Source organism: Euprymna scolopes, chromosome 19 (genome assembly GCF_053919585.1).
Source record: "Euprymna scolopes isolate OS-2025 chromosome 19, ASM5391958v1, whole genome shotgun sequence".
Classification (NCBI taxonomy): Eukaryota; Metazoa; Mollusca; class Cephalopoda; order Sepiida; family Sepiolidae; genus Euprymna; species Euprymna scolopes.
In genome coordinates this window covers 99,282,947-99,299,938 of record NC_136500.1, presented here as the reverse complement: position 1 = coordinate 99,299,938, position 16,992 = coordinate 99,282,947, and the positions used below count along the sequence as shown (strand labels likewise).

Genomic DNA, 16,992 nt, shown 5'->3' with positions numbered 1-16,992 from the left:
CGGTCTTTACTCTAGATAACTGGAAGATGCCGATGAAAGTTAGTTTTGCTACGTTCAAACGCTTTATTAGTGCCTAGCATTTTTACAAAACACACACACACAGCAGTTAATGTAATATTTCGTTCGTTATCAGCGCTAAAACATTCGTTGAATTAGTTTCTCTTTCTCTCTCGTTACTTTCGGGCATAACGAGAACATAAGGAGAGAAAAGGAATGCGATGAAGTCATATCGGACAAGGAAAACCTGTGGGTTTGATACTGTCGTGATTGCTTTCGGTTTGTGTTTTTAAAAACTATAGGGCGTTTTGAAGGACTTGTTCAATGATCGAAATAAAACTAAATACAAAATAAACGGATGGTGGGGGGTGCTTCTACTATTTATAGATAAGTTGCGCTCCGACGTCATACTTTCTACATGAAGTTGATGTATTACACCATTTATGGTAATTAATAAGCGCATAATTTGTTGCGTTGTCTATAAAACAACAAATTAGTCTGTACTAATTTTTTGTTTTATAGACAACGCAGAAGAAAACTCTGCATTGATATGAAAATAAATATGAACATAAGTAATAAAATTCACATCAGTTTTAATTTTATAACGTTACTTAAGCATAGCATATAAAGGAAACCATTTTAAAATCTAGAGAAATCTTTAGAAATAAGAAACTTTATTCAATTTTTACATTTACATTTTATTAGTCTTTCAAGTAAGAGTGTGTCCTTTGAAAGTACAAAGTGATTTCAAATAAAAATTAAGTATATCCTGACTTAAATAGTTCTTATTTTTGTTTTCAGAATGATCGTACATCCCTCCATTTAGCCACAGAAAATGGATGCCTTGAAGCAGCAGAAAAATTAATTATAATGAAATGTAATCTTCATCTTAAAGACAAGGTAAGCGTAATATTTTTTAAGCGACATCAGTTATTTTTTCTTGAATACTTATTTTTATCAACTGTTTATTTATCTTACATAAACTTTCAAACACACAAGGATGTTTGACACATTCGCTGGATATATACGTATATAAATACGTGTCGACGGAAATAGTGTATAGAGTTTTTCATTTAAAAACTGACGAGCACAATCAGAATTAACACACTTTTGTGAATGCAGAGCAGGTGTATTCATGCCAGTAACGTAAAAACCTTGCCTTTTGGTATCGATGAAATTGATGAAGGCATTTTTGATATCGTTTAGGTTTTTGAAGTATTTTTCACGCTGAAAGTTGCCGAGATACTTGAAAAATTGGTAGAGGTGAGAGGCGTGGAGAGTATAGCGGATGAGTAAAAAAACTGACGTGATGCTAAAAAAAGGGCAAGCAATATTCATGGACATAAAGTAGATTGCCTGGTTATCAGTAGGACTAGGGAATTTAAAGGAAATGCTTATTATTTACACATGACTACAAGAAAATTCATCAATATGATTAATACAGTATGCTATTAAGCAGGTCATATTTTATATTTATAAGAGTATCGTTCTGTGTGCAGTTTCTTTTAATATGCTTATAACTTCATTGTTGTTGGTTTTTAAATACTTTCTAGTTGTTAGCAACAAGATATCAGATAACGTCTCTTCATTTCAATGGCTTCTGCCCTCTGATTCCTATGCTACTCGGCCACTGTACTTTTTTCTTCAATCAAAAAGAGACAATAGATGAAGCAAAACATATATTTCTGAGAGGAATACTCTAACCAAATGGTCCTTTCATAGCATTTCTTCTGAAAATAGCGCCCTTCTTCATTTATACACTGTATAATTCAAGTAGCATGAAAAATGGTCTTCAACTTCCAAAGTTCCTTCTATTTAACTCAAGGTCATCAACATTGCGTGCTTCATTTGGCTAGTCAACTGCTTCCATATCGTCGATTTTTTACTTTTTACTCTCCGGGTTTCCTTCAAGTTTGCCGAGTCCGCCGCTTCATCTGATGTTAAGCTGTCACTCTAGGCTTCATCCAGTCATAAAGAGTTCGGCTACATTTGGCAGCATCTTGTCTGTTCTGTTCCTGTTCCTTTTTTCTTTTCTCCTTTCGTGGGATACTCTAGATGATTAGATCCAATAAAACACGGAAAGAAATAATTATTATAAAAATGTAGATGACCGAAATAGAAATGATTGATACTTTTGCCGAATAAGGACAAAGATTATAATCGTCAATTTCTTGGCAGTTAAGGAAATGCCAGTAAGCCTCGTACAAAAGCTGGATGATATATTTTCGTGCAAATATAAACAAATTTAGTAAATAGGAAATGAATATTTAATTTTTGAATGACAGATAGCAATCAAAAATAGTTGGAATTGTATTAATTAGTTTACTTGTTCTAACAAAATATTTAAATGTTTGTTTGGTGATTGTAAAATGATCAAGTAGTTTGTATTGGACATAAGATAATCACATTTTAAGTATACTATCGCTTTTAGCAATAAGTTAAATACAATTAGAATTGTCAACAAATTAAATACAATTAGAATCTTCAACAGATTAATTGCAATTACAATCGTCAAAAATTAAATACAATTAGAATCGTCAACTAATTAAATACAATTAGAATCGTCAACAAATTAAATACAATTAGAATCGTAAACTAATTAAATACAATTAGAATCGTAAACTAATTAAATACAAATACAACCGCTACTAATTAAATACAATTAGAATCGTCAACAAATTAAATACAATTAGGATCGTCAAATAATTAAATACAATCAGAAACTTCAACTAATTAAATACAATTAGAATTGTCAACTAATTAAATACAATAAAATCGTCAACAAATGTAATACAATTTGAATCGTCAACAAATTAAATGCAATTAGAATCGTCAAAAAATTAAATAGATTTAGAATAGTCAACTTGTTAAATACAATTAGAATCGTCGAAAAATAAAATTAGAATCGCCAACAAATTAAATACAATTAGAATCGCAACTAATTAAATACAATTACAATCGCAACTAATTAAATACAATAAGAATCGTCAACAAGTTAAATACAATTAGAATCGTATACAAATTTAATACAATTAGAATCGTATACAAATTAAATACAATTAGAATCGCAACAGATTAAATACAATCAGAATCGTCAAAAATTAAATACAATTAGAACCGTCAACTAATTCAATACAGTTAGAATCGCTAATTAATTAATTACATACAATCAGAATAGTCAACTAATTAAACATAATTAGAATCGTCAAAAAATTAAATACAATTAGAATCATCAACAAATAAAATGCAATTAAATACTAGTTAAATACAATTTGATTTTCAATCCAACTTAAAGTACTTACCTACCCACGTTAAATATGAAGCACTCCAAAAATGTGGGGGGAAAACAAGTTGTTTTTTAAACCAAGTTAAAATCTATAAAAAAAATATATTATTTTTGAGCAAATTTTACTCTAGGAAGGTAAGCGCCTGAATTTAATCATATAAAAAGCAGAATAATATAAAACTTTTTCTACTATTTTTAATAGAAATTTAAATTTTTAATTAAAAAAAAACACCATTCAAGGCGAGTTTTGTCTTAATGGGTTACACATTTGAATACTTTTAAAGGATTTTTGAATCAATTATTATTATTTCTTGTTTAAATAAGATTTAGGCGTATTTGCTATAAGAATATGCAAAAATATTATAGCATAAGTATCTGAATCTCAAATAATTACATCTTTTGTCTCACTCTATAGATTTTGCGTGGCAAAATTTTAAAAACTCCAAAATTTAACATTACTTTTTAAGGAAACTACGGTAGCCTTTACGAGACAAAATAAATCCATTTAATTCTAACGTTTGTTTTGATGATTAAATGAAGAATAAGGGTTTACTTTTTTATAAATGATATATACGTACACCCATACATACCCCCCATATATATATATATATATATATATATATATATATATATATATATATATATATATATATTATTGCCAACATAACTCCCGAAGTTAAGCAACGACAAGGCTTGCCAGTACCATATGGTAATCATTTTGGGAATGCTGGGCGCCGTATGTGTTTGAAACAACACCTGCAAAACGTTTGGTCATCTTGACCCTGTCTTTCCATCAGTGTCAAGTGTTTCCGAGCGATAGAGTATGGTAGATGCACTTTTATCTATGTCAAGCGCAAGTCACAGCATCATCACATAGTTGACAAATCAGTGAAGTTCCTATTTACTTGCCTCCCCAAGAGGGCAGAGTTAGACACAAGATCGTTTTTTAATGTTAGAAAAATTAGGCTCTCCAAAATGGGGCACTCTGGATAAGAAACGCATAAAATTGCCCCAGTCTAGAAAGATTTCTCCTTCATTGAACGAGGAAAAGGTAGGTTAAGTGTAGCATTAAAACAGATAATACACTATGATCTTAGATCCAAAACAAGTGGTGTTTGTGGTCTTCATCTACAACGATCGATGACTTTCTTCATTTATGGTCACTCTTACCCTTAAATTATTATTTAATGTAACCAAACAGGTAACAATCTTTTTTTTTAGTAACTGAGTTAGATTATATTTTCAAACGCCATTTATAGTGAAATACCTGTGATATTATGTTATTTTCACTTTATATTTTTTCTTCGCACTAATTCCTATCAAACTTTAATTACTTCCTAGTAAATACCTATAAATAAAAATAGAGTAAAACTGCTATTTTTGATAGTTTTGTTTTACTTCAACTATAAATTATTTTATTTTCATAGATTGAATTTATTTTTAATTTCATGATTACAATCATTTTCCCCCACATAGCGGGTGACTTGGACGTAATTTTAAAAAAGAGGGTGTAATAACTGTTTGTAAATAGATAAGAAGTGTTTTTAGGCAGTATGGTCTTCCGTAGATTAAGTAATATCATGTAATAATAAATTGTCGATAGAAATTATTGTATTTTAAGCAAAGTGTGTAGTTATTTATCGATTGTATCTTTTTCAGTATCGACTTTTTGGTATCGATTCTTCAAAGCATTTGCTATATAATAGAATATTAGCAATATTGGGCTTACCAAAAAGAAAATTATTAATTTATTTTTCAAAGATTTAAAAGTAGCGTTTTTCGTAAAAATAATAAAATCTATATATTTTTTTGCTAATCTTAAAGATAATAACTATTATATAATATTTAACAAATTTCACACTTAAAAACACTTAAAAACACAAAGATGGGAAAATAAACACATTCAAACATCGGATTTTTAACATTATAATCTGATATGTGCATAGTTGTTTTTGTTCGTTTGTTTATCTGCAATCCTTACTCTCTCCACAAAACATATATTTTGTTCAGTTTCGACTGATTTTTTCAAGCATATTCGTACCCATAAACAAATAAAAGGGGTTTGTAGGCAAAAAAAAGTATATATAAATATCGATTATTAGATAAACGTACACCGTTATAAAGTTCATTCTTCACTTAATAATCGGTAAAAAGTTCGTATTGATTGGATAATTGATTTTTGGTAGATTTTGAAAGAGAGACTCCGTAAAATACTTATTTCCCTTTTTCGTTATGGCGGTGTCAGCGTTAGTTGGCACGGCCGAAACGTATATATATATATATATATATATATATATATATATATATATATATATATATATATATATATATTGAACACGGCAGAATTATTCTTTTTTTCTGGTTTAAAAAAAAATCTTTTAAATTTGCCGAGCGTTTTTTTTTTTTTTATTAAAGCTGGCATATTGTATATTATGCCGCCCAAAATTTGTTGTTCAGCCATATTCTTCTCAAGCGCTTTCTATCGGTACATCTAATCGTTCTCAGGAGCGATTGTTGTTGTTTTTGTTTTCTTTTACTTTGAGGTTAGTGTGTTTATAGTTAGTTTTTTTTAATTAGTTATAAGGATGCGTGCAAGATAGTTAGGGCCTGATTTTTTTATTTCTAATTTCTATTTTTTAAATTTTAATTTCGATTTTTTATTTTATATTTTTTATTTAGTTTCTTGGTTGTTATTTTATACAGTTATTATATTTGTCCCGGTATTAAATAAAATTCGGTTATAAGGGGCTGATGTTTTTTTAAAATTAGTATGGCTTCTAGTAATTTTAGTCTTCGTGAGCAATTGTTAAGGTAAGCATTAAAGAAAAAAGCCAAGAACAACGATAACAATCGCTCTTGACAACGATAGGAAGCGCTTGAGAAGCATATGACTGAACATTAACACTTGGGCGCCATAATATACAACATGCCAGTTGAAATAAAAAGGACCGCTCGGCAAATTGATAAGATATAAAAAAAAGACGTGCTTAAATCATTACTTCTGACAATATATATATATATATATATATATATATATATATATATATATATATATATATAGATAGATAGATAGATAGATAGATAGATAGATAGATACATACATAAATATGCATACCGAATGTTTAATATATTTATCGTTACAATTTTTTATTATCATTTTAATCTTTTACTCAAAATCCAATAATTTTTTTATGTTTTCAGGTTTGTATATACACACATACGCGGGCGCACGCACGCACACACACACATATGCACGTATGTATGTATGTATTTCGAGAAGGAGCATTATCATGACGATATATATTCTACATGAACGTGTATGTGTACGTGTGTGTGCATATGTATGTACATGCGTGTATTTATGAATGTATGAGTGTATGTGCATGTTATCATGTGTATTTCTTCTTGCGTATGTATGTTTGCATGCATCTGTTTGTATGCATGCTTGTATGTGTACGTGTATATCTTTATTTAGATATGTGTGTTGGGTGGAGAGGACTCCCAAAAGTCCTGTTAAGGCAACCCCTCTGGGTGGAACAAATCTCTGATTTAAAAAAAATACATAAAGCGGGAGACCAGTACAAGCATTAAGCTGGTCTGCAGTTTGATTTGTTGCTGGCTATCTTGCTCATGCTTGTTGCTGGATATCAACATTTTGAACCGAGAAAGAGACTTAGCTGTCGTACAAAGCTAAAACTCTGTAACATCATCTTTGTATAGATACTTCATCAGGCATTTGTCTATAAAAATTGTCCGTGGCGATGGAAAAAGTGTCATGTGTGTAGCCCTGAAATACTGGAAGCATGTAATAATTGATCTGCCGTCATTCTATATATGCATATGTGCGTGTATGTATGTATGCATGTTAATATATGTACTAGTGTATGTATGTGTATGTATACCTATTTGTATATGTATGTATATATGTATGTGTGTATATATTTTTTATTTATTTATTGTGTATACATGTTTATGTGTGTTTGTATGTATATACGTTTATATATTTCTGTTTATGTATATGTATATATGCATATATATGTATGCGTATAGGTGCATATATATGTATGTGTAGGTATATGTAGGTAACTATGTGTATGTATGTATATGTGCATACATGTATACGTATATGTATGTGAATATGTATGTATATATGTGTATGTATTTGTATATGATAGTATATATGTGTATGCATATATATGTATACGTGTTTGCATATGTGTATATATGTTTGTATGTATGTGTTATATGTATTGTATGGATGTATGGATGAGTGCATGTGTTTATGTTTATGGGTATGTATGTGTATGTATGTGTGTATATGTATATATCTATGTATGTATGCCAAGGACCGTCTTCAATGTCATGTCTGCTTGAGCGTGTGAATTCGCTGGCAGGACTAAAAAAAAAGGTTATTTTCGGGCTCATGGACTTTCAGTGGCTGAGGGAGTGGCAATCGTCTGACAAGACGTTGCAATCATCATGTATTTCGAGATACAACGTAAATGACGATGGATGCGCTACTTTTCAGAAAGTTTTTTTATTGTTTACAATTGCGTACAATTGTTTTGGCCAACTCTACGTAATTAGATGACTAATAAAGAAAAAAAAACTTTCCGAAAATGACTGTATCTATCTTATGGATTGATACATATATTTTGGAATGGTTTTCTTTTATTCCATATTTTATGTTACATTTTATTATTACTTATTTATAACGTGGTATCTTGAAATAAGCATATTATGATCCCTGTTATTGCACTATTGAGCAACCTCAACGAGAATTTATGTTATTCATTCATGTGTAATAACTGACTCTGGTATTTTAAGTGCATATAAACATATTAGCTATGTATATATATATATATATATATATATATATATATATATATATATATATATATATATATATATATACGCTTATACACACAAACACACACACGCATATATATACATATATATATATATACGCTTATACACAAAAACACATATACACATACACCCCCACATATATATATATGCATATATATATATATATATTTATATATATATATATATATATATATATATATATATAGTATACACTGAATATTTAACATCGTTTCTTCCTAAATGGTAAAAGGTTTGTATAGAATTCCGATTGTGCAAGGCAGGGGAATCATCCAGAGATATTTTTGGACAACTGAATGTTAACACCATTAGAAGGGGGTTCAAATTATTCAAATGATACTTTACTAACAAACCGGGTTATGGCCGACCTCTTCAGATATGAACATTTATCAAATCCTCAGGGAGAAGCTGAGAATACACCAAAGAATCCCTCCAGAACTCTAGCAAAAGTGAAACAAGTATTTTTAAAGACGATGCCCGTTATGCTCCACACTGATCTCACAACATTATAAAGACCAAAACAAACACTTCTATTTTAAGTTCTGTCCACAAGCGGAAGTAAGCGACCCAAATCATCATATTCCATATCAGAGCTGATATGCAATCTAACATGGTTTAAAGTGAGTGAAAGAAATTCGATCCCAGCATGTTTGAAAAAGTGATGGAAAAAAAATCGACCTCAAGCAGCATATTAGAAAATGGTCGAATTTGTTGCTGTACGTTTGTTGTTGAGTCACGAGATTTTAGTTGGAGAAAAACGGCAGTGCCAATGATCGTTGATTTGAAGGAGTTCTTTGATTTTTGTGGATGAAACGGAACGTGGAGATTTATCGTATAAACACTGCTTGTCATCATTGTTGTGTTGGGCCAAAAAGCACTTCAGAAGACGTCGTTGGTCATTTTAACAGAATCCCTTACACGGATCGAAAATTACTTAAGAATGGTTAGCCAAGTTCATTTCCAAATAAGAATAACTTTCTTGATATACAGACCCAAACCTTCTAAATTACAGTATTTGATCCCTCACGAGGAGCAAGTTTTTTGAAATTGAAGAAGTAATGAGTCAGAGTTCACCAAGACATCAATTCGCGACTCTTGTGTAGCTTTTATTCGAAGAGTTCTTAGCACTTCATAATAACTAATTTGAATAACATTTAAATATTTTGAAATAAGAATGAGGTATCTGCTTATTTTTGTTGGATTTGTATCCTTTGGCTTTTTTTTTTTTTAGAATATGAGCAAACAGATTTTCTAAGAACATTCCTAGACATATAAATTACATTTGTGTGAAATTTTAAAAACACATTGGCCAAGCCGAATTTGATTTCATAGAAAACCAACTCTCTCTCTCTCACCCCCCACACAACGCGTTTTTTTTTATAAATACGTAGATATTGGAGAAAAAAGTATATTTTATACATACTTTGAAATAAAAATGTACTTGAAAAAACGATGGCCATGTTATGTTCGATTTACCATTTAAATTCTTAACCAAGTTCGACATGTTAGCCGGGTTGAAGATTGAATAATTAACACGCACACACACACATACAAAACTGTGAAGTAGAATCGACTGGTACTTAGCACTTAATCCGTTGCAGAGCATGTTCGAAAGTCCATACATATACCATAGTTTGCTAAGAGCGCGTTCTATGAATTCTTAAAAATTATTGAACACAATATATACATATATATATATATATATATATATATATATATATATATATATATATATATATACATATATATATATATATATATATATGTATATATATATATATATATATATATAAAGTAAAAGATGGTCACATACTCTGTGGAGACACATTTTTGAATAAATTTAAATGAAAAATTGGAAAACTTTGAAGTGTCGGATATGATGATAAAATCACTTTTTATTTACTTTTTTGTGATGTAAGTCCAATATTTCGCTAATAAATAGCCTCTTTTGAGTCGGAAGTCCGTGATCTTTTTCCTTTTTCGTTTTCCTCATTTTGGTGTTATAGTGGAAGCAATGCCCTGAAGTAGAAGAGAAGAAAAGAGTACTTGCTGTTTTGGTCCAGTTTCAAGCGGGAATTAAATGTAAAAGATGGTCACAGACACTTATTTTCAAATATCTCTTCTATTCCGAAAAAAGTAAATAAAATGATTTTATCATTAAATCCGACGCTTCAAAATTTTCGAATTTCTCATTTAAATTATATATATATATATATATATATATATATATATATATATATATATATATATATACATACATATTACTTTTAAAGAACACCGAATATAGTGCCATAATTAATTACTAAGGTTTATTTTGTTTTTTGTTTTTTGTAATTTAAACATAAACCATTAAAAAGAAACTTTCAAAAAAACAAAACACACTTCCAAAGTATATTTCTCCTACACCTACATTAGATTAAGAGAATAAATAAGGGGTGGGGCAAGAAAAAGCCCTATCTAGATGTCTTTCGCCAACCATTTTTCAAGATATACGTTGGCAACGGGGAAGAAAACATCGTTTAAAAACGTGGTCAAAAGACCATAAATTAACAGCGAGGGTAAAAAAAATGTAGAGGGAATAGGAGAAAAAAGAAAGAGAAACAATCTCAGCAAATACCCATAAGTTCTAAATTATGGGTATACTCTCTTTGTTTACACAGAGATGGTTGGCGCAAATTAATGTATACAGCCTCGAGAATTTTTTAGTGAATTCTCGAACGCGCAGTGTATTAAACCGAGAAGATTTCATCCGTGTATCCTTCAGTGCAAATTTGGCACTGTAATAAATGTCCACCAATGGCCGACCTATGAGAGAGTAAACGCCCGGATGTTGGCCATTTTTTGTGCCTACGTATCGAAGGGGGATATGTTGCGAAATTCTAACCTCCAAACGTTGAATGGTATGCCCCACGTAGTCAGTTTCACACTGACCGTTAAATCGATAATGACCATATTATATTGAGTGGTAGAGATAGCATGCTTTCGAAACGAGGGGAAAGCATTTCTTGTCCTAAACACCGTTCGGACCTTCGTTGCAAAATAGCAACGTGAAACGGCTGTAGCAATTTTATGCGAAAACTCCTGACTTTTGACACCAATCCACGGGAGTTTCATATATACAGGACATTTTTGAGGGCCCACAAACGTTCCACCTTTAAACGTCAAGATTTTTTCCCTCATACATGTTTGAATTACGTGTAAAGTATATCCATTAGCCAAAAGGATCTTAGTTATGCTTAAGAGTTCCGCATCTAGCTTAGTACTTAAGGCAGGGTGAAATAATTTTAATTGTTCTAACAATCCCTCGGCTTCCGTACAGGAAGAACACATAACAAAAATGTTATCCACGTAACGAAATTGCACACCGGTCTAGGAAAGCGATCAAAAAGCAGTTTTTCTATCAACCCGACAAAAATATTAGCCAATGTTGGACCCAAAGAACTTCCCATGGCTACCCCATCAACTTGACAATACATGTTACCGTCATAACTAAATTCAATCGATTTAGTAGATGGACCCATGAGCTCCAAATATATATGCTCAGGAAAGAAGGGTTTAGTTAGGGAACCACGATAAAGACTGTCGGCACAAATTTAATTTTATTGAATAAAAATGTTTATTTATTGAAAGATATCAGGCACTTCTTTGGTCTTTGAATCATTAATTTTTTAATATATATATATATATATATATATATATATATATATATATATATATATATATATATATATATATATATTACAAGGAAGTCACCACTTATCAAGGCTCGGGCGGCACTCTGGGACAAGGGTTATAGCGTGTACAGTAATCAATGGAATAATATCGTAGTAATCGCTAGTAATGGAGATCTGATAAAGTGTCTTACTTAAGGTGGCGGTTAATCAGGAACTTGTTTATGTTGGACTTGAAGACATCCAAGGTGGGAAACAGGCAAACGAAAGAGAGTTCCACAGGCGTGCACTTTTAAGAAAAAAGCTTTGTTCATGGAATCTACGTTTTTATTTAGGAACATATATAGGGATATATATATATATATATATATATATATATATATATATATATATATATATATATACAGCGTCAGTTCTACTGATTGTCAAATTATCATTTACACAATATATTTATAATAAATAATCATACAGTGACAAAAAGACTAGACCCAGATACTCTACTATTAAAATGATATCTGCATAGCATTACGGTCTATATATCATAATGTTATCTTGCAGCTGTCTGTTACATTTTTGGTAATAACACTTTTTATATATTGATGTAATATTACTGTAAACCTTTCAATGAAAGGTGCGAATACAGCTCTTTATGCCTAATACGACAGGCTTAAAATAAGTAACGCCCCTGGAACACATGTCATAGCAGTGGAGCAACGAAGCTTGTAACAGTTATAAGTCTTCTCTACATAGTAACCATACAGTCACTCATTTTTACATATTCTGTAGATCATTATTGTAGAACATCCCAGGTTGATCCGCCCAAAACGACGTGACTTCGAAAATGAACGCTGCATCATCTAGAAAACGAAACAATTTCATGGCTAAGAAAACATTTTTGTTACTTTTGTAAGAGGGTGCAAGGTCAGAAAATTAGGGGGTTAGGAAGTATTTTAGAACCACATACCTGTGCTTCGCGTTACAACCCAGAACGTTGTCTTGCAGGTTGAGAGTATATTTGTTGATCTTGCTCCGTTTCTTGATTTCCTCAAAGGTGAAGCTCAATATAGTTTTGTAATTGTGATAACCTTTTATCAAGAGATCTATCAACACTACTGTGTCCTGATCTCATAAGATAGTGCGCATACTTTGTAAGCGGGGAGCTGCATCCTTGCCTTCTTTGGATGTGGTGAGTCCAAGTGCATCAATTTCATTGACTGGCTTTTGGTCTCTAAAGCATGATGGCAGCTCCAGATTTAATCCTGTGTAATCACTTTTGGAAAATGTTTACTCATCTTCTAAGCACATCTCCGAATTTATCCTTCAGCACTTGGCGCGTTCTTGCTTCTGTAAATGTGTCAGCAATTTGGCAATTCATTTGGCATCCACATTATTCATAGAAAATGGTCATAAAAATCTTTTGAATTATTTGTCGAAACGTCACGCGTTGATATTCCAAGATTGAAGTCTTAATTTAGCTAACATATGCCTCATTAATAGCAGAAGGTGGCCAAGCAGGGCTATGAAGATTTCCATAGATTTTCGGCCATGTTTGACTTAACAAAGCCAGCGTTTTACAAAATAGTATGAGAGAATTCTTTCATTTAATCAAAATATCCTATTATGTGCATCTTTTCAAAAACAGATTTCACAACTTACTCTATCCAAAGATCTGCAAAAGAAAAACAGCAATTAGTTTAGAGCTTTATTTTTCCAAATATTCCATAGTATTTGCGCATGCCAAAGTTCAGCTTGATCAGAGAACTTGAAGTATGTGCGTTTCCCGTAGATATTTACAGATCATACTACAGAAGTAGCAAACAAAATTGTAGCAACATCTGAATCGTGCTTGATTCTGCAACATATGCACTTACTCGTGATTCAACAAATCGGCACGTGATATTGTTACTAAATTGTTTGGATATTAGCTGTTCCATATTTGCTCTATTTCCTGAAGGTGTCAAGTCTCAGGGCTGTCTTCGGCGACTATTACGTCTTGTTCCTTTCAAAAAGCTTGCCGCTTTCAAAAATCTTTTTCCTTCATCTTTATATATATATATATATATATATATATATATATATATATATATATATATATATATATATATATAACCAATCTTCTAATCTCAAACAGATTTGACATAAGTTTTCTATTCCAGGTCGTGAGTACAGGTCAGTCCCAGAAGCTTGTCAAAGCAGACGAGAACCATTTATATTAAAATTTATTGATGGGGTCAAGTTGGAATCAAACCTTTTATGCTGAAAAAAAAAACCCAGAAGTTTGATTTTGAATGCGTTAAAAGTATGCATTTTACAAACATTTTGCCACATTGCACCATTGCTCAAGGTCGGAGGAAAGAGTCTCGGAGAGATCTTAGTTACTGTTGGCCTTTGAATTGTTGCGATAGATGAAAGTATCATCTGCACATATATCGACAAATGAACTTAGACTGGGATTTATGAGATCATTGATGACAAAAAGAAAAAGATTAGGACCGACGCATAAGGATATTTGGAGTCTTGTTATAGTTTCTTGAAACAACCGAGTGATCAAGAGATCGTATTGGAGACAGAACCAAGGATAAGCATAGCGTTAGAAAAATACTTGCAAATTAACGATCAACATCAGGTGCCTTATGGTTCGTTAACAGTTTTTGTTAGGAGAGAAAATTTGTTAGCAAGGAAAAATTTTCACAAATTTCCCTTCACCATCTATTTTCTTAGCGTGAAATTGCCATTGAACATTGTGAACATGGAAATCTCCATATACCTGAATGTCGGTTGAGGATGAGCAGAGGGGGTGTGATCCATTAGTTTAACAGTACATTCAAAGATAGGCATTCTATCATGGGAAAATTGGGTAACGGAGAAAAGGCTACGGCGGAAAGGACAGCGGGAAAAGGGCCATTTTGGCTACAGCTATAAAAAGGGTAATTATTGAATAAATATCGATTGAAAATAAATTTTAGAACAGTTCTTGCGGAAGATATTGTTTTAAGAAGATGACCCCCCCCAAGCACCCACCCCTAACTCACATTAAAAATATATTAATATACTAATTGTTCTGTTTTGTGTTCTCGGACTCGAGGATTGTTCTGTTGAACTCTAGAATCTGCACAGAATTTCCATCGGCGGTTACATCGATCGAAACGTTAACAAAATGTAGTATCTGTTCTAGTGCTGCATTTCACCTATTCTCGTCTCATGAAAGGAAGGAAAATCCTATTAGACTGAGACAGGTTTTATTTTTGTTCCGACCCAGACTGCCCTTTTTTTGGAGCTGAATATTCTCCACATTAAAAAAAAAACGACTTTATGTCTAACTTTACCCTCTAGGGGAGGCAAGTAAATAAGAAAACTCAACATAAGAACAGTAGTAGGAAGCGTGTTCAAAACTTATAAAAATCGATATTTTTTTGTTTTAAAGAACTCTTAATATTTTAAGATATTTTTAAATATAATTTTGGGTGAAGTTTAGCCGCTTTTTAAAAAAATCTCTTGAACAATGAGCTATTTTCAATCGATATGTATTCAATAATTGCTCTACATATTTATGCGCTACTAACCCTCAATCCTAAATTCAAAAACAATTTTGTTTTTAGTGGGTTCAAAAATATCGCCCCAAAAAGTAGCTTATCATTGGAGGAGGGTACTTTTAAATGTAGATATAATTTCCTTTTTAATTTGACAAACTTGTAAATGTTTTCGCTTTATATATTTTATACAAGACTTTTATCAATTTATTGTAAGAAATTTATGCATATTTTTAACAGACAAAGCGGTTCCAAGAAAATAAAACGCCCATTCGTTTGAAATCTTGTAACCGAACCCTCTTTGAAGCGTCATCTAGATATTTGGCAAATCGATGCGAAAAGATACTTAAACATTTGATCGGGTTTCTGACGACATCTTGCGCTGTAAATATCGCTAAAATCATAAAGTAAATCGTAAAAAAATCTAAGCATAATAGATGATACAGACAGAATTAAAGAACATTTTATGCTAAAAGTTTTTCACATTAAATATGAAAATTCACAAATTCATTTCAAATTCAGTTCAAAGATATCTTTTTCATAACGTTTTGTCCATTTCTTGTTATATTTGTCAATGCTGAGTAAGGGAGAAGAGAAAAACCTACCGGACAAAACACAACTGAACAAAAGCATAAACCCCGTAAAAAATAAATTAAAGAGTAGAAACCAAAACATTTTATATTGCATTTTTATTTAATTAGCAAAAATGCTTGATATTATTTTTCTTGAAAAAAACATTTCTTTAATTTTATCAATTATTTCGATACCTTGTAAATAAACTACATTCTTCTAGAGGTTACCTAGATAATTTTCGCAAAGTTTCAAGTTTTGTTTTGTTTATTTTACGCAAATAAAGAAATTACATCTTATTTGGACGTTATTATGATTTATGAATTTAAGTTTATTAATAGTTAAAATACAATACAGATTTATCAGCAATACAAGCAATTGAAAATTTAGTTTAAAAAAATATTAAAAGAATCTGATTTCGAATCGGAAATTATGCACAAATTTTTCCAATTCTGATACTCCCAAAAGTCCCGATTCCGATTCTGGTTAATCGTCCCAGCACTAATATTTACTATATTATCCAATTGCTTCATTTGCAAATAAACACTTTTTTGTTTACTTTTACAGTCCCGGGCAAAGCCGGGTAGCCCTGCTACTTAATTATATTAATATTTAGCTTAGTACGAACAACACCTTAAGATCACAGTTTTATTTTTATACAATTTCGATAATAAGAATTTCTAATTATTGAGTAAGACACAAACTATTAAGTCTTCGAATCTACGAGAATTAAAACTTTGAACTCAGATATTTTTCTCTATGATTCACTGCCATTTTCAGCCATTTTCTAGTTGCGCTTTTAACTGCAGTTATGCAATGCAAGTTTGACATAATTATTCAAACAGTCTCTTATGCATATAACAGCGATCGTTTCTTGAAAATTTGAAATACTATTAATATCTCTCACAGTTATTATTTTTCTTTATAAGTGTAATCTTATATTAAAGAAAAACAAACGTTAAAATATATAGTTGTTCACAAAAATATTGGCTTTATATCATTCATGTTTGAATGCATTTTAGTTTATTTCCGAGTTCTTTTTTTTCTCGTA

At 31.1% G+C, this 16,992-nt stretch overlaps 1 protein-coding gene across 3 annotated transcripts in view; it reads left to right on the top strand.

The window, feature by feature from the left end:
• LOC145239855 (uncharacterized) overlaps positions 1–16,992 on the top strand; it is a 251,978-nt gene that overhangs the window by 186,234 nt on the left and 48,752 nt on the right. For all 3 annotated transcript variants that reach the window (XM_080103414.1, XM_080103416.1, XM_080103415.1), the window contains one exon: positions 799–897. In XM_080103414.1, coding sequence (XP_079959540.1) covers positions 799–897 — 99 coding nt within the window. The remainder of the gene's footprint in view (positions 1–798; positions 898–16,992) is intronic.